Genomic DNA, 22042 nt, shown 5'->3' with positions numbered 1-22042 from the left:
GTGACAAAATGCAAAGCTGATGCAGTCAGGAGCTGTTATGGTTAGATGAAAAGATGTCAGGTCGCTAAGGAATCAGCCTAAGACATAAACAGTAGCTGAACATACTAAAAGGGATTTGTAACCTGGGAACTGGATCTGACCTGGATGAAGCAAAATAATTTCATCTTTCTAACATGGATCCATACTTTTAAAACAGCAGTGCTTGTAGCATTCTTTAAAATAATGTAGTTAATAGAAAAGCAAATTAAATGACTTACCCTTTTTCATGTTAAATTCTGTTGTATTTCTTATGAGATGTAGGCATTTAAAGGTTTTGAAAGAACCTCCATGAAGGGAATAACTAAGAAAGCTGGGTGCTGATCTTCATCAGCAGCCCTTACAGGCCTCACACTGATATCATGCAAACACAGCATGGACAGCTGAAAAGTGAGCCAAGTACAAATTTTTTATTACAAAAATCATATAAGGAAAAAAACAAGACAACATTTGCACCAATAAGAAAGTAAACCTAATATCAAAACCAAAGATAGCAATAAAACCACGAAGGCTGCAAAAGGATTAAGGCAGAGCTGCATTAAATCTCTAACCTGCATCTTGCTTGGATTTGGGGAGTTGTGGGAATTTATCCAGAGTTTGGTTTACATTTGTCCTGACTCACTGCTTAAATAAGTTCTGTGTCCTCTTTCAGGAAACCCAGATCGTCACATTTGGTGCATGTCCGCGGTCGGGAGTGAAGGAGAATTCATAATGGCTGGGAAACGACAGCTGAATTCCCTGGATCCTGTGATGTACAATAAGCTACCTCGACTGGAGATTGAGTCCGACCATGCCATCACCACAGGCCTGTGCAAGCCAAACTCTCTTCCTGGTTACGGCCCAGAGAACCTGCTTGGATACAAGGGTGCCTATGTAACTTATGCCCTGCAAACCTCTGAAGGATCTGAGCTTCCACATCCCTGGAGCCCAGCTGCAGCTTATTTACAGTATGCAGGCAATGCCTTGAATCAGCGTCTGAGAACTGAGGGAGCTTTGAAAGGCCTGTGCTATAGACCAGAAGCTCAGAGTTTAAAAGCAGGTTTGCAGCCTACTGGGGCTGAAAAAGGAAAAGAAGAAATTGTCCGGGATCTGCTGATTAGACGGGAGAAATGGGCAAACTTCATGGGTCAGCAGGATCAGTTGCGGCAAGCCCAGGCGCATGCTTTTTCACTACAAAAGCCTGTAGCTGTGAACTCAACAGTATCACCAGCACCTGCTGGTTGTGCTCCTCTAGCTGTGCCTAAACCAGTTTACAGAAACCCTGTTTGCTATGTAGACTCTGGCTATAATTCAGGGACTCCCCTGTCCTTAGGATCTCAGAGGGAAAATAAACAGAAGCAGCAAGTGGACAGGGAATGGACTCAAATAACCCCAGCTGCACCGGGGCATTTGATCCATCCAAGTGACCATCACTATGGAGTCCTCTCGGCCATGCAAAAGAAACCTCAACAGCTGGAATCCAGCTTTCCATCATTGCAGCAAGGCTTTGGGGTCTATGGTAAGGACACTGGGAGGCCAGGTGTGGATTATATAACTTTCCAGCCAGCATTTGAAAACCCCAGAACATCTCATAGTTCTTCTTTTCCAGAAACAAAGTATCCAGCTATGTATGAGAACCAGAAAAGAGTTCCAGAAATGCATCACAGTAGTCCAACTCCAAAATCTTGGACTAGTTTACACTCTGCCACCAGCAATGCTCTGGCACATTCCCAAGTGCCAGTCTTCCATGACCGATCTCCACCTCACTATCCAATGACATCCCATGGGCAGACATTATTATACCACCCAGGGGACCCTCTTGCTGGCAAACAGGATGGCTCAATGTTGTCCCTACAGCCTACAAGCAGCTATAAAGCCTTCAGTTCAGGTACTAGTGAGTCAAAGCCACTCCCTGGCTCTTATTTTAATCAACAAATCCCTAAGAGCCATTACCCCAACAGTCTAGAGCATTATCCATATAGATCTACGGTTCCGACGTCAAATGAAGCCCCTGTGCACTTGCCTGTGGAATTTTGCAATGTGAAGCCTGGGGTTACGCACGGAAACTCTGAAATCCAGCATAACTTTGGGTTCAAGCAAGATTTTCTACAGCCAAACCCCAATTTTGCTTTTGCTTCCTCAGATGTGGCTTCGTATAATAATGCTGTGCTCGCTACTGACCTCCATTTTGTCCAGCCGGGCAACAGCAACATTTCTGCCTCTTCCTATGGAACACCACCAGCCAAAGAATGCCCAAGAGGCCAGCAGATCAGTGGCCCTCACAGTGCTTTCCAGCCAGTATATGCTTCTGGTACTTCAGCAAACTGCTCTGAAAAGCTCGCAGACGGCTTGCTCAGTGGCGAGGCAAGCTACATATCGTGTCCTCTTGAGAGAGAGAAGCCTACTGTGGGCAGACAGGAATCCTCCAATTTTGAGAGAAGGCCTAGTTTAACGATGGAGGAGTTAAAGCCCAGGAAAATGCTACAGGAAGCAAGTTCCATGGCTCCAGTCGTTGTGGCGAGCCCAACTTCGCAGCATAGCAAAGAACAAACTCCAAGGCGTGGAGACTGCAGATTAAACCCTCTGGAAACTCAAGCAACCCCTTCTATGCTCCCCTGTGTCCATCAGTCCACTAAAGAAAAGCCTGCAAAGCTCAGGAGTACTGAGAATTCTTCTCCCTCCTCGCCCCCCATGCCGGTCATCAATAACGTCTTCAGCCTGGCACCTTACAGGGAGTACCTGGAAGGCTCAGCCGTTCACCCTTTCACGAAAGACGACAGCGGTGCAGAATCGAGCACAGGCTCTTTGAAGCATGACGACGAGAACAAAGGAGGCGGAGATCCTTCCCCGCAGTCGCTCTTTCCTCCACCCGGTGTGAGATACCCAGAGAAGCCCAGTGAGCAACCCGCTTGCAGAACAGAACTCCATACGATAAAAGCAAATGCTGGAGAAAAAGTAAGGTTGAACTCTTCTGCAGGAGGCTCGAGAAAAAGCCATGAGGGCCGGCCCAGTGATATCTGCGAGGCAGCAGCTTTGCCCCCAAACCTTCCACGGCACTCTCAGCCCGCACATGAGGGACTGAAAGCTAATGACTTGAAACTATCTGCTGATGCTCATGGTAGCAAACTCCAAAGAAATAATGAAGTACTGGATCTCAGTTTGAAGAAAAATGCCAGCGCCACCTGGAATCGGACAGCATCTGTGACTTCCCGTTTTTGTGAAGGGCACGTACAGGACTACAAAGTAGAAAAAAGATACGATTCGTTAAAAGCACAGGAGATGTACAAAGGGTATTCACCTCAGACTCTGACCCCAGAAACAGAAAATAACCCCCCTTCTGATAGAACTTTTCACAGCTCGGCAAGCTTTATGTTTAAAAAGTATAAAATCCTAAAACCTGCCTCCCAGGCTGGTGAGACCTCTTGCAGTCAGAACGCCCTCCCTGCACAGCAGAAGCTCCAAGTGTTGAGGCATCCGAACCCACAGCCTTTGTTGGTCACATCCTTTAAGATGATCCTGCCAGAACTTTCCAATTCCTTGCCTCCCAGTGCCCCCGAGTCCTCCCCAACCCTTGCAGAAGCTAGCGTATCCTTGCCTAGCAGCTGCGAGTCTGCCCAGAACTCCTCTGGTCAGTACTTCACTGACCTGCACCTCTCTCTCTGCATGGCCATTTCCACTTGCGTGTCCGAATCTTCTCTGGAGCTCCTCCAGGAGTGGCTGAGCAAGACCGAGCCCGACGAGGAGTCAAAGGAGAGGCCCAGATCCCCCAACAAACACAAAAATGGCTCCAGAGTCTCCAACGTTCTGAAGGCCTCCAAAAGCAGGGAGATCTGGATGTACTTTGAAGGGGTCCCGGCGCTCTTCAGCAAGCTGCTTTCTCAGCTGGAGACTTTCATGTTCATTCGGAACTGCCCCTTTCCGCACGTGGTTCGCGCTGGTGCCATATTCATCCCTATTCACCTGGTGAAGGAGAAGCTGTTTCCAGAGCTTCCGGCAATCTTTGTGGATCGGGTCTTACAGAAACACAGGGTGGAGCTGCGTCCCACAACCCTCTCCGAGGAGAAGCTGCTAAGAGATTCTGAACTGAAGAACTGTCCCTCGAAAATGCTAAAGCTATTGGCTTTAAAACAGCTTCCTGACATCTATCCAGATCTCCTTGATCTTCTCTGGCATAACTATGTTGAACAACAACTTGGTAAGTTATTCAAAAATGTTACTTTTTTTTTTTTTTGGTAACTTTTATTTAAGGAAACCAGCATACAATACATAGAACACTCGAGTATAAAAGTATCATTACAGCATTATTTTTAACCTTTCTCCACATTTTCATCTTATATATGTTAGTCAAAATGCAGGCTGGCACTGTGTTTAATTTATTTTTTCTTCCCTTTACCCACTTTGCACATGAATCTAAACTTTCCGTGCTCTTGTTGAATATTCTGAGTCTTGAGTCTTTCCTAACTAGCAACTGATAACTATATGTACGTATTCATTAAAATGTTACTCGCCTATAAGAAATTCATGCTAAGCGAAGTACAATAGTGCTAATACAGTAAAACATGTTACAATAATAAGTAGATATAAAAACAACATAAAATAACAATCTGAGCCACCTCATCACTGACCTACACATCTCTTCCTAGATATTCCCATAAACCTTTTGAAATAAAAATGTCTTAAGTTGTCTCTGCAACAATACTAAATCATTGATCTATCTTATACTCTCTGAAAGAGAATTCCACCAGTTAAGGCCTCCAACAAAGAATGCACAGTTTCTAGTGCTGGTCAGCCAGGCAGTTTTAACAGTGGGCATCAAAAGCACATTTTTCCAACAGACTACAATGACCATGCTGGGAGTATAAGGGATGAGAAGAGATTTCAAAGAACTAGGGCCCCTAAGCTTTAGTACTTTTAAATGTAATCGTCATGACTTTACATTTCAAATGCTTTTGTACAGGCAGCCAGTGGAGCTCTTTCAAAATAGACGTTATGTGTTTAGTCCGATGCCTGCCAGAAATCAGGCAGGCAGTGGAATTCTGCAAAATCTGTTAAGTCTTTGATATAAGAGCTTGGCACCCGTAAATACAGCAAGTTACAATAGTTGATAGAAGTTAAAAAGTATGCTTGCAAGATGGTACAAAAATTGCTAGGGTCTAATATGTGTTTTGCATGCCTAAATAAATGCAGTTTTATAGTAACCGGACTGCAAAAGCTGCTGTATTTGTGGTTTAAAATACCTACATTTTGAACACTTTCTTTCGTAGCGCCCAGACAAATGAATTCAGATCCAGTGGGTTATGCACCTCTCCCAGCAGATGGAGATGGAGAAAAGCTGACATCACAGTATATATACTCCTGCAATGACATCAGCCTGCCAATATTCTCCATCTCCAGCAGATGGTGGATGTGCATCTCCCTATTGGGGATTGCTTCAAATTTTAGAAGGATAAATAAAAGGAGGTTTAATTTGCTCTGCTGTCCTGTGGTGATATCAAATGGTCCCTCCCCCAGTTGAGAATTCCTGAGGTGATTTCCATGGTCCCTCAGATGAGTGCCTTGGTCGGGTGGCTGATTTTCTCAGCTGGCGCAGGCTTAGCTGTTTAAAACAGCTGAAAGGCAGCAAGTGCAGGAAGCTGAGTGCGGCGGTGATGGTATATATGCTCTCCCTCCACAGCCAGAGACCATCTCTGTACTCAGCCAGGAAAGGCTGAGCTCAGGTAAGGTTTAAAAAAAAAAAACACAGTAGAAGGGTTGTTTATAAAGCCTTCCGCTTCCTCTGGTCTCTGTGCTTGGTGCGCTGTTCTGACATTTGTTCCCTCTCCTGAGGAAGGTTAAGGGACTTGGGCAGCCCGGATAAGCTAGGCCCTGCTGTTAGGCTTTTCTCTGTGTGCCACGTGGTAGGCCGCGGTGGCATTTTCGCACACGCTTTTTCCTGCGCGTTAGGCTGCCCTCTTCAGGACAGTCTGTGCATGCAAGTGCGTCGCAGGTTGTGCACCCGGTTTTTGGATGCTTAGTCGGATGCCTGCTTGGGCGTCCGGGTGACAGTGGCTTCCGTGTTAGGCATGTGCTGCCTGTGCGCACAATATGGGCCGCATTGGTTGTGCGTTTCATTGTGCCTAGATTGGGATGCCTAGCCTTGGAACGCCTACATTTTGGACATAAATTTTACAGCGTGAATTCAGCTGGACACACATCTTCAGTCATCTGTTAAGTGTACTGACTAACTGATGGTGCCTGTGGCTAAGAAACATAAGCGCCTTTCTCTCTCTGCTACCGGTCATATTTGGGCATTTCAGACTGGTGTGCCCTCTAAGATGGCAGGCACTGCTTAGAGGCTATGGGAGAACTATATTCCTCTGATTTTACTAAACCTGGTTCTTCCCAGTCTGATGACTGCCTAGGTAAAGAAATCTCAGGAGAAGCTCCTGACCTTGAAACTCCTTTAACTGATTCGTCAGCGGGAGACAGTAGCTCGGTGGGTAGAGCACAGGTGCCTTCTGGTTTTGGCATGGATCCTTCTGCCTTTTCTTGGGTAGAAGTTTATCAGGGATTTGAATCCTTTCTTCAGGTGCAGTTTTCAGCCCCATCCAATCCTGTCAGGTCAGAGTCGCAGACGGTGACCTCTCACTCGCCCGGTATTACTGTTAAAGCGCCGAAGTACACCTAGATTGGCAGCAGGTCTTCCCAATAGGAATCGGAATGGCACTGATGATGAGGCCGATCCTGACTCTCTCTGGAGGATGGGGAAATTCCTCCGGGACTGGAACCGTATAGGACTATGTTGTGACTCTTTCATAGAGATGAGCTACCGGCTCTGATTTCCCAGACATTAAAGATGCTGGGAATACCTAGGGCAGATTTCATGTCTCAACCAAAGAAAAATCCCATTTTGGTTCCTTTGTGTAAAGCCTCTTGGTTATGGAGGCCATTCAAGAATTGATTGATCTTGAGTGGGACGCACCAGAGGCTAATTTCAAAAGAGGATCAGCTTTGGAAGCCAACTGGCGACTATCCCCGTGGAGGGAGGAGCAGCCTTGGAGGATTGAGGCCATCCTTAAGCAAGTATTTGAAGCAGTGGCCTTGACCTTGCAGACAGTTGCTTGTTGTTCCCTGGTGGCTCGCTCTTGATTACTTCTCTCTCAGGAAATCGATTGAATCTGGAATGAATTCCAGGGCAGTTATGGAGCCAGCAACCATCTTTTTGGCAGATGTGGGCTGTGATTTGGTCCGCACCTCAGCCAGGGAGTTGACTTTGGTACTAGTGACCAGGCGTCAGTTATGGCTGAGAAATTGGTCAGCTGATGCGACCTCTAAGGCTAACCTTACAAAATTGCCCTTTAAAGGCTTGCTTTGGTGTGGGAGTGAGTTAGAGAAACTGGCCAATAAGTGGGGCAAATCCCTCGTTCCTCTGTTGCCGGAGAATAAGAAGCAACCACCACGCTTCTTTGGCATGAGGGGTCATGCCAGGGAATCCAAGCATCTTCAACCCTACAGAGGAGCGACCTTTCAGTAGGTCTCAGTCCTTTCATCCCAGATGGCCAGACGGGGCATGGGCTCAGGTAGTGGAACCTTCCGAACCTCCCAATAAAGGTTTGCTGACTCCCACCCTCCAGAACAGGAGCTAGGGGGGCTTCTTTCTCTTTTATCAGAGGTGGCGACACCTTTGGCTCCCCAGAGAGCCCACAGAAGCACGAAGTACAGCAAGGAGCAGAGAGAGGATTTGAAACCCTGCCGGGAACTGGAGTACCAAGAGGCTTTACACAAAGGAACCAAAATGGGATTTTTCTTTGGTTGAGGCATGAAATCTGCCCTAGGTATTCCCAGCATCTTTAATGTCTGGGAAATCAGAGCCATAAATGTGCCATGACCACAATGCACAAGCTGAATTGCCGGTTCAAAGGATGCATACCGCACAGTGCAAAGTTCCCTATGGATAACATCATTCACTGAAGTTCCCTCAGGAAAAGACAGGTTGTAAATCAACCTATCCAGTTCCTTTTTGGGAACAGCTGCCAGAGGGGACAGAATCATTCCTGCCATGGTGGTTCCACAAAAGGATCTAAATCCAGCTCTGCCTGCAACTTCATTTGAGCTTCGCCACTCAACTTCCTCACCGAAGGACAATTCCCACCCCACCAACATTCCCAAAGCCCAAACAAGGGATCCTGAAGCCAAACGAAAACCCCTTAAAATAAGTGCTACCTCCTTCCTAGGGTACACCCGTAGCTAAGACTCCATTGCTGCACCACGAATAGGTGTTTGGCCTGCACGAACAACTCACTTCATGAAACTGCCGGCATCTGCACCTCCCCGGAGCTGCACCACCTCCTGACCACCTAGGGCATTTGCTTGCTGGATGGTTGGCTCTATAGGTTGAACAAAGTTGAAAAGTTGCAGGCTGACCTATTAAATCTCCAGCAGACATCCAATAGCCCGACACTCCCTTTAGTCATGCTACTTGGCTCAGCAACCCCTTGAAAAGGCTTCCCCGCAATCCTTTAGACAGCACTATCCAAATTCGCCGCTGATGCTCCCAATGCCTTATTGGTCATCTGGGTGAGCCATAAATCTACATCCTGTAATACCCCAAGACAGACATTTAGTCTTCTCCATCCTGTCTGTGAAGCGTTCATCATAGTTGATCCATGCCCAACCCTCGTAATCCTTGCTGGAAGCCAATATAGCATCAGCATACCCAACAATGGCCCATACTGCGCCGCATCATAATGTCCAATAACACTCGCCAAGCGAAGAAAACATCAAATCCAATTCAGTATTGTGCAAGGCACTCTCTGTTGTTTTCCACAGAAAAGCTTCTTATTCTTTTTTTCCTACCATCCTTTCTCCCACCCCTCCGCCCTTCTAGCAATTTAAAAATATCAATATACTTGCGCTTCCTAATTGGCATCTCAGAGACCAGGTAGAAGGAGGATAACCAATGGGACATAACTATATCAGGGTACAAATTCTATCGCAATGATAGGGAGGATCAACTTGGTGGGGGTGTAGAACTTTATGTCCAGAAGGGTATAGAGTCCAACAGGATAAAGATCATGCACGAGACTAAATCCTCAGTAGAATCTATATGGGTAGAAATCCCATGTGTTTTGGGTATAGTGATAGTATACTCCTATCGTCCACCTGGCCAGAATGATCAGATAGATGATGAAATGCTAAGAGAGATCAGGGAAGCTAACCAATTTGGCAGTGCAGTAATAATGGGGTATTTCAATTACCTGTAAATAATCAGGGAAACCAAATTCAATTTTTAGATATAGCCTAAGTGACGGTGTCAGCAAGCCAGATGTTGTGCTTTTAACACAAAACCCAACCGGTCTTCTAATCATTCACCATCACTGTCAAAAATATTTTTATTAATGAATCAAAAAATGTTATTTTTGTATTCTAGTTTTTAGCTTTATATAAAAGTATTTAATAGACCTTCAACACCAATAGCTCTCTGCTTCAACGGCAGGGGAGAAGAAAAACTGATACTTCACGCATATCCAGCATAGCTCTCTGCTTCAATGGCAGGGGAGAAGAAAAACTGATACTTCACGCATATCCAGGATAGCTCTCTGCTTCAACGGCAGGAGAGAAGAAAAACTGATACTTCACGCATATCCAGCATATCGCTCTGCTTCAACGGCAGGGGAGAAGAAAAACAACCAATAAGGGCTGAATAACATAGTCTGGGTAAAACAAATAAGCATGGGTGTAGCTTGCTTATTGCGGCGGTTACTACCCCTACTACCCCTAACTAATCAAGCTTGATATTTCACTCGGATGCAGCTCCATCACTGCTCTCTACATTAATGGCGGGGGTGGAAGGGAAATAGAACCAAAGAGCTAAGAGAAACAGATAAGTATGAGAAAAAAATGTGTGAAGCTTGCTGGGCAGACTGGATGGGCCGTTTGGTCTTCTTCTGCTGTCATTTCTATATTTCTATAAGTCTTTAGTAGACCTTAACGCCAATATAAATATAGAAGAAGATATAAGTAGCAGTCTCTTTATTGTAAAAAGTAAACACAGCCCCAATATTGACTGAGTAAATGTAACATCAGGACATGCTAGAGACATAAAATTCCTGGATGGAATAAAGGATTGTTTCATGGAGCAATTGGTTCAGGAACCAACGAGAGAGGGAGCTAATTTAGATTTAATTCTTAGTGGAATGCAGAATTTGGTGAGAGGTAATGGTGGTGGGGCCACTTGGCAATAGTGATCATAACATGATCAAATTTGAACTAGTTGGAAGGTGGCAATATGTGAATCTATAGCTTAACACAAAATTTTCAAAGAGAAACTTTGATAAAATGAGAAAAATACTTAGAAAAAAACTGAAAGGTGCAACCGCAAAGATTAAAAGTGTACAATAGGCATGGATGTTATTTAAAAATACAATCTTAGAAACACAATCCAGATGTATTCCATGCATTAATTAAGAAAGGTGGGAGGAAGGCAAAATGATTACCGGCATGGTTAAAAGGTGAGGTGAAAGAGGCTATTTTAGCCAAAAAAACATCCTTCAAAAATTGGAAGAAGGATGCATCTGAAGAAAATAGGAAAAAGCATAAGCATTGGCAAGACAGGCAGAGAGAGAATTTGAAATGAAGTTGGCCATAGAGGCAAAAACTCATAATTAAAAACTTTTTAAAATATATACAAAGCAAGAAACCTGTGAGGGAGTTGGTTGGACTGTTAGATGGCCAAGGGGTTAAAGGGACTCTTAGGGAAGATAAGGCCATTGCAGAAAGACTAAATTAAATTATTTGCTTCTGTGTTTACTAATGAGGATATTGGGGGAAGTACTGGTTCTGGAGATGGTTTTTATGGGTGAGGAGTCAGATGAACTGAGCCAAATCACTGTGAACCTGGAAGATGTAGTAGGCCAGATTGACAAACTAAAGAGTAGCAAATCACCTGGACCAGATGGTGTGCACCCCAGGGTTCTGAAGGAACTAAATAATGAAATTTCAGATCTATTAGTTAAAATTTGTAACCTAATATTTAAAAAGGGCTCCAGGGGTGATCCAGGAAACTATAGACCAGTGAGCCTGATGTCACTGCTGGGAAAAATTGTGGAAACTATTCTAAAGATCAAAATCACAGAGCATATAGAAAGACATGGTTTAATGGAACACAGCATGGTTTACCAAAGGCAAGTCTTGTCTCACAAATCTTCATTTTTTGAAGGGGTTAATAAACATGTGGATAAAGGTGAGCCAGTAGTTGTAGTGTATTTGGATTTTCAGAAAGCGTTTGACAAAGTCCCTCATGAGAGGCTTCTAAACGAAAAAGTCATGGGATGGGGTCTGTGTCCTTTCGCGGATTACAAACTGCTAAGGCTGCTGAACTTAGTTGAGGAATAGACGCTAGTTAATGGCACGTACATTATATTTTGCAGCTGGCATGTGGGCGCAGGTATTGCATTTGTATTCAGACCTAGGCTGTAGTTCAAGCAGCTAGTTCAGTGGCTCCCAAAGAGTGATGCCAGGAGCCCTAGCTGTCCTCCCCTTCATGTCGTGCCCTCTCTGCCAGTGGAGATAAGTTGGGAGCTGTGGCTGCAAGAACACTGGGTCTGTGCCACTGAAAAGAGCAGGCAGCAGCAGCTGTGCCATGGAGCAGAGCAGGAGCATAAAGCGGTTGTCTCTGACAGCGACTGGAGTAGTGACCTAATGAAATCCACCTTCCTTAAGAAGCACTCGCATACCTGAAGTACCAGAGAAAAGTTAGGGAAGGGAAATAACTGGTAAAATAGCAAGAGGAAGACAACGGGGGCAGGGAAAATCCAGTTACCTAAGGAAGTCGCTCTGTGTTTTCTAGTACATATGATAGTGACTGCAATCCCTTTGCAGGTGCCTATGTTCCTTATATGTATGTAGCTTTGCCAACAAAGCAAATTGAAGGAACAGGAAAGTGACTTGGGGGCAAGCAGGGTAGGCTCTGTGGTGATCTTGAATACCCCTCCTTTTTTGGTGACGACTGTCAATTCTTGAAACTATCATGTACCAGAAAACTCTGCACGAAACCCATGAGCAGAAAAATATGCACATCTTTAAAATAGGTTCACCTGACCATTCTGTGCCCGGAAACATTTTGAAGGTTTGTTAATTGGATTGACAAGCCTTTTATTAAAAAGGAATTCCAAAGTGGATCAGAAAATTCAGTTTGGAAAGCTTTGAGAGATTTGTAGTGATTCTCATTAGGCTAGTGGATCTGCTTCATATGTTCCCAGGTCTGCTAGGGAAAATTCGAAGGCTTTTCCCTGACAAACCTATAACAAAAAAAAAATTTGCAAAGATTTTTGGTACTACTGGGCTAGTTGAAATCACAGACTCCACCTCAAAATAAAGGAGCTGGGGCTCCAATAACACACTTTCTATGAAGAGGGATTCCCTTACCTCTCTCTTGAGTCTTCTTTCATAACCTCTTATTCTAGAACTTTCTTTAGCTGCAAGATGTCCCTTGGAAGAAATTTCTAGAAAAAGGGGGTTCTGACAGGAGGTAGAAAGCGGGCGGTAGACTCAGGAGCAATAGAAGGAATACTCAAACTGTCAGCAGACCTACCTTGTGCCATCACTTCTTTCCCCCTTCTCACCAGATGGTCAGTAGCAAGCTTTTGCCACTGTCGCAAGCCAGAGACTGTGAGTGGCTTATCCCTTGAGTTTCTCTTTCAGACAGGGAACCTGTGGAGAGAGAGGGGCTGCCATGGGCATTGTTGAGTACGAGCCTGCTCACAGGCCCGACTCTCTCTTCAGTAGGGCCTACACGCCTTACGATCTCAAGAATCCCACTCACAGTTTGTGAGCTTGCTAGTGGCACTCTTGAATGTTGAACATATAAAAATATTTATTCACAGAAAGGATGGGAGATACGTGGAGTACCCTCCCAGTACATGTGATGGAGATGAAAACAGTCACAGAATACAAGAGAGCCCGGGTTCAATAGTTTTTACTGTATATCGTTTTGAAGAAGTTTCAATTTAGAAATAAAATTAAATTAAGCCCAGAGAATACTTAGATGCAGTGATGTGCGGATAAAGGCTGAGATGGGAGTGAGCTCTCCTTCGGGAAAGAGCAGACTTGACTGGGTTTTGTGATTCTTTTCTACCTGTCTGTTTCTAAATTCAGATCATAGTAAAGCATCTGTACCTTGCATAGACCTCTACAAAAGAAAGTTGTTTAAAAAAAAAAGTTTAGCCTGTGCCTCAAGTGACTAAGCTGTATGTTTCCATGCAGAAGAGCTGGGTTTGATTTCTGCCCATGTTTCTGCTCTCGGGGCTGACCAGGGTTGGAGATGCCACGCAGGAAGCATTTCTAGCTCCAGTCCTTTTTATTTACCTGAATTTGTTTATTGCTTAACTGCCGAGGCTCTTAGCCATTTACACTTTTAGCATCCATAATCAGGTAAAACACAAACAAAACCATAAAACTTCATCGCATTTGAGTTAAATGACACCCAATAAAACACAGACAATACCATAAAACTTCCCCACACTGGAGTTAAGACACCCGATAAAAATACAAATAAAATAAAGCACGTTAGCTGGGTTTGGAGAGAGCCTGTGACGCCTGGTCCAGGGACTTTCACTGCAGGGGAGGGCACGTTATAGGACAAACCTCAGGATGCTGTCAGTGAAGGCTCATGGTGATGGAGCCCAATAGTGATCTGGTTTTGATTGAGCTGGAAACCCAAAGGAGCAGGAGGAAAACTACCAGAAGCTTTCTGTATTTCTTTCCTCTGAATTCTTTTTTTTTTTTTTTTTTCAATTTTAAAGAGGTGGGGTTTTTTGTTTTGTTTTTTTATCTTGGGTCAGCAGGTGAAGACAGAACCAGCTCTCTCTATCTGTTTTCAGTTCTTTCAAAAATGGAAGACCAGCTAAATAGCTTTAAGAAAAAAGAAAAAAAAGGCAAAAAACCCCCCCCCCCCATATATAAGAATAAGCAGTAATTTACCTGTTTGGGTTTTTCCTGCTGCTCCTCCAAGAACTGTAACTAATGGACATTTTCTTTTTTTTTTCTGGCCTGTTCTGCTTTTATTCCCCCATCTTTTGGGTCTGCAGTCCGCATTCCTTGCCTCCTCGTTACTGATCGTATTAATACGTAGTGGGAAAAGCTGCATGTTTAGATTAGAAAACACTCGTAGAACCGCAGGGGTGACCGTATTGTAACCGGATCCTCAGTATTCAAACCTTTTTATCTGGGTAAATGAACAAAAGAGAGGCCCTCCATCAAATCCAGCATCCTGTGGGTTGAATGTACTGTATTGGAACATTTTATCCAATCAGATGATCAAACAAACTGAGAGGCTTTTTCTATTCAATCTGCATTGCACAGGTTTCAGGAGTGCAGTGCTCTCTCTCTCTCTCCCTCTGTGAAATTAACACCTCAAGTGTTGTGAAAAGGAGTTAAATTCCCTGTTCTCATGCTATTCTCCCTACTGGCAGTCTTTTTTTTTTTTGAACTTTTTATTTCTAGTTTTCCTTCCTGGCGCTAATTCCAGTTGGTTTGCAGCTGTTCTCTCCTGAAATCTGTTGTTTCTAACCTTACTAACAGTTCAGAATATTTCCACTAATTTTCCAGATTATTACCACTAACTTTATTTTTTACAGGTTCCAGTTCACAGGCTGGCCTACATGCCTCCAAGTACGTATGCGCTCTTTATAAACCAAGCAAATGATGTGTTTAAAAGGGGATTTCAGACAGAGACGAGGGCTGACTCTGGGCTGGCTGGTGCCTAAACAACTGGCTTTGTGACTTTATGTGAGGTAGAAGACTACTCTGTCTGATTTTTGCACCCCATTCTCCCTTCTCATCCCCCTCCCATACATTAACATCCAGGTTAAACTGAGAAAAGATGTCTTTCACGTGTGGTTAGTTAACTAGGAGTGTTCTGTGCCTTTGTAAAAGTGAGTGTCTGGGTTAGGTATGGTTCTGTTGGGTGCTGCGCAAGCTTCTTCCCACAGCTCTGCTAACGACTCCCAGTCCTGAGCTGCAGCACACCATAGTACTGTGATACGGGTCACACAGTGATCTGTCTGTGCACCTTGTCCTTGCCCTTCGTTGGTATGCAGTGTGTTTTTCAACCTAGTCTGAAGGGACCACCCCCCCACCACTCTAGTTTTCAGGGTATCCACAATGAATTTGCACGAGAGAGAGATTTGTATACACTGCCTTCATTGTATGCAATATTTTGAAAATCAAACTGGTCGGGTATTCTCCTCAAGGGCCAGATTGAGAAACACTCTGCTAATGCCCCATGTAACTATTCTGCTGTGCACACTTCTTCCTTTTCCTGACCTCCATAGTGCCCGATCCCTGTTCAGCACCGTTCTTATTCCTGTGCCCCATACTCCCACCATTAAGCATCCTATGGTTTTAACCAGATGTATTGCCTGCTTTCTCTTACAGGCATAAAAGTAAAGGTCCTCTGCAAGCCGAACATTACTCTGAGGGCGAATGGGCAATGAAAAGCTAGTTCCGTTGTGTTGCATGCCCTGGATTTATTGTTGGGGTGTTGCATACTGCTCTTTTATCCATCCTAGCTTGGATAGGGGTTGAAGAGGGGGAGGACCAGGTGGGAGATTATTGCAGCTGTATGTTGGGCTTGTAGAGCACAAACATGACCACCCTCTGCACTGTGTATTGTTGCATCAGCTGCCTGTTCTGTGCTTTTCTTCACCAGATGAATTTGCCAATTTTAATCATAGCTATTCTCCTCCTCTTTTAGGTGAACATGGCAAGGGGAGCTCAGAAGGACAAGAGAAGGCAGTCCCACCCCTGGTGTGTGAAAAAAATAAGAGAGCAGTAGCAGCACTTCCTGAGAGACCTGGTCCAGCAATGGGGGAGAAACGCAAGAAACAGGAAGTGATGCGTTCTACTTGCAGAGTCCCTGCTGCACCAGAAAGGACGGATGTCTCTGCCGCTAAGAAGTATCAAGCTCCTGGAAAGGAAGAGAAGGGGCTCCATATCTATCCTAATGGGAAGAAGGCATCACCAAGGAAAGAAACCAAGTCTTTGGTTCTGAAATTAAAGAGAATCTCCTTGCCCTCTTGTACCAAGAAACGAATCTTCCAGTCCAAAAAGCCATCCCGGTCCCTTCATTTAAAACAGACGAGTCTCTCACCCAGCACTAAAAATGCCAAAGGCTTCTTACAGGTAGACCACTCTCCCAGTGGGCAGGAAATTCAGGTCAACGTGAAGAAAGCAACTGCCCGGATTGCCAGAAAAACGCGCAGCACTTCTAGGGTTTTGCATCTTCGAAATTCCATGGTCCAGATCAAATTTCAGCGAATGGTGCACGGGGCACAACAGAAGAAATGCCCAGGCAAGAGCAGAGAGTGCCCATTGCTTAGCAAGTCCCTCCACCCGCATAAACACTGCCTGGAGCCCAGAGCAGCCTCCCTCCCGTACCCAGAGCTGGTGGGGAAGCGGATAAGGCATCTGTACGAGGAGAATGATAAAACGGAGGCCTGGTACCAGGGGCTGGTGCTGCGGATCCACAAGCGGCACCAGAATCCCCTCGAGACTGTGTATGCGGTCAGGTACGACAGTGAGCCAGAGTGGCAGTACTATCTGGAGTTGCTGCAGGACTATGAAAACGGATGGTTGGAGGTAGAAAAGTGAAGGCCGCGTTACCAGTGTGGGGTTAAAGAAAAAAAAAAACGACCCGTGAAAACTGCTGAGCTGTTTCTACAAACTTCACAACATTCCTGGGACTCTTGCCAAATGTGCCATGGAGCAGACTTTTTTTTTTTTAAGTGTCAATCTTACAAATCAATCTGATCAATTTTTTGCTTTTTTTTTTTCCCCCTCATCTATCCATGTATCTTATGATGTGGTGGTGTTAGGATATTTCCTGAACTGCAATGATCTTGTGCCGATCACTGTCCCATTCCTTCTGTTTCTCGGAGCTGATTTTGGTACACGTCCCCCCTTTGTCCTCTTCGCTCTTGACCACTTTATTCATCTGTACTGGTTCCTTGAGATTTTGACTTTTTTGTCCCATCTGTGTTTGTATTTTAGGAAGGGGCTTAAAAAGTTGCTGTAGGTGGCACAATTATTTTCACATTCTATCTTTTTTTTAAACAAAAATAAGGTTTTTAATGTACTGTTAATAAGGAGCTGCTGCATTCTCTTCATATATTTCTAAGTTATTTTGTTGTGATATAAACAAAAAGTTTACTTCAGTGCCACTCAATATACTGTACGTTTTTCCCAAGCAAGAGCTCCGTATCTGTCCCCACTGAGAAGAAAGTACGGTGTTCTGGTTTATACTGGGCAATCTGAGGGGTCCCCTTTGCACTAAGCACGTTCACACAGGCTTGCCAGCAGTTGCAAGGTATTTTAAGGTCCATCTCTTAACTCTTGCAGCAGTGCAGCCACTTAAACGAATGGTTGCAGAAGGAAGGACATGGTTTTGTTCTTCCAAAGAGACTCTCTCCCTCTCTGCATCCTGTAACGCCAGGTGTGAGCACAGGGAAGAGGTTTCAAGACTCAGAAATGTAGTCTGGTCCTGCAAGATGAGGATTCACGTTCAGTAAGGTGCAAAAACCATATGCCCAGGAGTTAAACGTCTGTGTGGGCTGGCTATTTCCTAAACTGGAAGTGTGGGGTTTTTTCACAGCTTTAGAAAAATTGAAAGCAACTGAATTGATCACCATGTCTGTCACTTATGCATCTCAAGGATGTTGCAGAATAGACAGTGGATACTGTACAGGAATAGGCAACACTTAAAATGTTATTTATTTTAAACAGGTGGCATTCTTACCAGCCTCGCTGTTGAGCGCACATCCTATTTTATTTTGCCATTGTCTCACATGTGAAATGAGAGGAGTGGCAGAATGAAGAACAGATTTTTTTTTTTTTCTTTTTTGTGATTTGTTTTTTTTTTGTATCAGAAGCTGGATTTTCTTCTGCTGGAGAGGAGAAATGTGGCGGCCTGTGAATATTTTAGACATAGATACATGAAAACCATGGTTGAACAAGACAGAATTTTTCACTACTAAAGTATTTATTTAAAACTGGGGGGACAAGGCAGATCAGTGCAGCTCCCAGATTCTTTGTGTGTTACAGGGGAAAGGGGGGGGGGGGTCACTGTTTTTCTCATGACTGTTTGAACTGACGCTTCCTAGTGGGTGCAATTGCTTTCAGACCCCCCCGTGCCCGCTGGAGTGTTCTGTGAGTAGCATTGTACAAAAGGGGCTTGGGCACCAGTTTGTTTATAGTGTAATTTTTGTATAAAGAAAAGTTATTTGTGTTATTTAATATTTTGTATGAATTCAGCTTTAACAGGTGCTTCAACACGATTAAAGTCTTTTGGATTTGAACTCTGTGTTTTTTGCTCTTCAGAATTGTGAATTATTAGTATTTATTGCTTGGCTTGTTTTCTTCCCAAACGTGCAAGCTAAAAATAGTAAATCTGTCGTCCTTGTCAGAGATTTCCTGCTGGCTGCCGTTAAAGTGTGTGGTTAAAGCTTCTTGTATTGTAAGAGCGCCATCCCAGGTCAGACGTTTTCAAACAAATGCTGTCGTAGTATTTATTTTATTTATTTATTTATTTAAATGCTTTTTTTTATACCGAAGAGTAGTCAGACTACACGCATGCTTGGATTTTGTTGTACTTTTCAATGGCCACTGATTCCTCTTGGGTTATTTTCATTAGGGTAAGTTCCTGCACCATTTTGCCCTTCCCATGAAGACTGAAGTTGATTGGTCAACTTTTTAATGTTATTTTGTCCCTGGATGGGCAAATAGGCCCACTACATGAGTGCTTTGTATATTTTCCAACATAGGGAATGTTGGAAAAATTTTCTAGGATGTAAAAGAGGTCCTGTCTGTATGGCTGAGGGCAAAATAACTCTTCAAAGAATGGACAACCAATTTAGCTCGCCGGAAGAAAATGGGAATATCTCAGACAACTATGAAAACTAGAAACTTTGGGTCAGTATTTTCATAGGATGAACTCTCTCAAAAAAAAAAATCTCCACTGCTTTACTATGGGAAGTAAATAGAGATTACAAAATGCGGGTGTTTGCCGTTCCATTCTAAAAGTTCCTCCTTCCAGCAGTTTGGCCCAGAGTAAGAAAGACAGGAAAAAAACTGAAGCCACTGACAACGTATGGTTGGGACACCATCACACAAACACACACACTCACACTCACTCACACACACACACAAACACACACGCACACCTCCAGTCACACTCGCACACCTCCAGACACTCACGCACACCTCCAGTCACACACGCACACCTCCAGACATGCACACCTCCAGTCACACTCACACCTCCAGTCACACTCACACACACACACACGCACACCTCCAGTCACACCTCCAGACACACTCACACACCTCCAGTCACACTCACACACACACACACGCACACCTCCAGTCCCACAGATTTATCACCCTGTGTATTATAACTGAGAAAATGTGGAGAGTCCGTTTTGCTCTGTGCCCAGGTCAGGGGAGAGTGGGGGCTTTCTACAGCTTTTAACTGCTTCCCATAAGCACCACAAGCCCACCTGAGGTCACAGAGGACACATACAAGCAGGCATCTTCCAAGCTGCTCCTCCTGCCTCCCCCCTTATCCCAGAAGAAAATGGAGAAAATACTTCTTGCCTCTTGTTGACCAGCAGAGGGGGTGGAAGACCCAAAACAGTGACAGATTTCAAGCTTGTGTTGGACAGCTCGAGGGTTGTTGCAGGGCAGGCGATGACTGGTCATCTAGTAGAAGCTCAGTAGACAGGGTGGGCTGTAGGGTTGCCAGTTTTTCCATGGAGCAGGACTGGACACTTGGGGGGGGGGGGGCGGCTGGCCGCAGCCACCCCCCTTTTTCCCTTTCAAATCGAGCATTGATTTATTTTCCTAGGCAGATTCTGCCTGCCTGTCTTTTGTGGCTCAGTTTGACTCTCCTCTTCCTCTGCGACTCCCAGGAGGCCAGTGCGAAGTTGCGGCAAGTGCGGCACGGCTATGTGAGAGGCAGAAGAGGAGGAGGAGAGTCAAACCGAGCCCCGAAAACAGGCAGGCGCTTGGAGCACTGGCAGGCTGCCACCACTACTTGGCCCCTGGCCTTGCCCGACCGGGTTTTACAGTGTCCGGTTAAGCTTGCAACCGGACACCGTACAACAGGCTGCAAAACCGGGCTGTCCAGTCGAAAACCGGGCAGTTGGTCACCCAAGCTGTGAGGTCTTTATCTGCCAACTACTGCTATATTACTTTGTCATTTTAAAATTATCGTGTGGGATCCCTAAATCATTAATCTACAGATGAGCAAGTCTGCTTAGAGCTGGACTTCAGACTTTATTACTTCTTAAGTCTGTTTTCTAGAAATGGGTACATTTGTTTTGGATTGCAGTATCGTGATATGAAAACAACACAATTTTTGAGGAGGCGGGAGGGCATGGCATGGTCCTAGTTTGGATCATGAAAACTACAGTAAAAATATAAGTCCTTGATTACAATTTTTAGTTGTTTTTAATTCAGTTTAGCGAGAGCATTAAAATCTGCTTGAAATGTGTGGAGGACAAACTAGTTCAATCCCATTTAATGGTGGTGGTGGTTTGTTTTTTTTTAACGAGTAATGTAGAGATCAAATAATTTTTGCCCTATGTACCTCATGTATTCAACTATACTTAGCATAATAGAATAACACAGACAAATTAATGTGATCTAGTATATTCTGTTTAGGGATTGCAATAAAAATAAAAGGGCTTTTCTCATAAACAGATACAGATCTGTCCCCCTCTACTACTCCTAGAGCCATATAATTTTCTGTGGCTGTTTTATTCACAGAGGATGCTTGGTAGCACATGTCAAGCCAAAAGGAGGCCTAAGGAATATCACAGGGAACAAACAGCTTTACTGTTATGTACTTTTTACTGATTGTCCTCATCTTGGCTTCAGTGTATTCATTCATCCAAAATGCTTATCTATTTCCTTGTGCCTGTCTTGACTCCTTTCTTTATTCCAGTTGAGGATAAATGTGGTCTTTTTCTACACCATGGCTTCCCAAACCTGTCCTGGAGATCCCCCAGGCAGTCTGGTTGTCAGAATATCCGCAATGAAAATGTATGAGATATATTCTCTCTTTCTAATGCTGTAGTAATTTTATAAATGCCACGTGCCATTTACATATTCTGTTGTTTGTTTATATTCTATCTTTTGGCCACTTCTACTCAGGTACTGTGGGTATTTCCCTGTCGCCAGAGGGGCTAACAGTCTAAAGGGGTGGAGGAATAGCCTACTGGTTAGAGCAGTGGACTATGAACCAGGAGACCAGGGTTCGAGTCCCGCTGTCGCTCCTTGTGACCTTGGGCAAGTCACTTTACTCTCCATTGCCTCAGGTACAAACTTAGATTGTAAGCCTTCTGGGGATAGGGAAATACCTACAGTACCTGAATGTAAACCAATGTGATATCTCAGATCGAATGTCGGTATATAAAAAAATAATAAATAAAATAAAAAGCCTAGATTCATCAAATTGCTATAATTATAGCAGAAATAGCATTCTAGATAAAACATGGCATGGTTAGGTTAATTTCCTGTGTATCACATGGCAGAGGAAATTATCACATCTCGCAATGCATCATACGTCATTTTACTCGGCGTATGCTGATTTGTGTGTGGTGCGTTAATTTTTTTGTTTACATATACCAGCTTCCTGCAGCTGCCTCTTTTTAGGGTGTGTCAGGCATTGGAGAGAGAAGAGAGTTGATGAATGGATTAGTGAGAGTAGGAGCTTATAGGTTTCGATTTCCTGAGTGCACTGTCCTGCTTCTGTTCTCATCTGATTCCCCTTTACCTTGTTCTTTTGTCTTCTTTGTGTGAGTGAAAGTTTTTGTCAGTTTGTCGTCTTTGTGTTTGTGTGAGGAGGAGTGGTGAGGTGTGGTGGTGTTGAATGTGGAGGATGGAGCAAGAGAGGCAGGGGGAGAAAGGGGAAGAGGAGGAGTCGGGACAAGGAGAGGAGTAGAGTTAGGGAGGGGAAACAGGATAGGCAGGAGAGTCTGGTGGGAGGAAGACA

At 44.3% G+C, this 22042-nt stretch overlaps 1 protein-coding gene across 3 annotated transcripts in view; it reads left to right on the top strand.

Annotated features, from left to right (window-relative positions):
• The window catches only part of C13H15orf39 (chromosome 13 C15orf39 homolog), a 44385-nt gene extending 26038 nt beyond the window's left edge, over positions 1-18347 (top strand). For 2 of the 3 annotated variants that reach the window (XM_029574947.1, XM_029574948.1), the window contains exons 2-3: positions 689-4210; positions 15749-18347. In XM_029574947.1, the coding sequence (XP_029430807.1) occupies positions 715-4210; positions 15749-16644 (4392 nt within the window). In that variant the 5' untranslated portion in view covers positions 689-714 and the 3' untranslated portion in view covers positions 16645-18347. Of the gene's footprint in view, positions 1-688; positions 4211-14630; positions 14665-15748 lie in introns of all 3 variants that reach the window. The other variant, XM_029574949.1, reaches the window with a different exon arrangement.
• Positions 18348-22042: the final 3695 nt, after the last annotated feature.

Source organism: Rhinatrema bivittatum, chromosome 13 (assembly GCF_901001135.1).
Source record: "Rhinatrema bivittatum chromosome 13, aRhiBiv1.1, whole genome shotgun sequence".
NCBI lineage: Eukaryota > Metazoa > Chordata > Amphibia > Gymnophiona > Rhinatrematidae > Rhinatrema > Rhinatrema bivittatum.
Note: the sequence above shows the minus strand (reverse complement) of the source record. Positions and strands in the feature narration are given on the sequence as shown.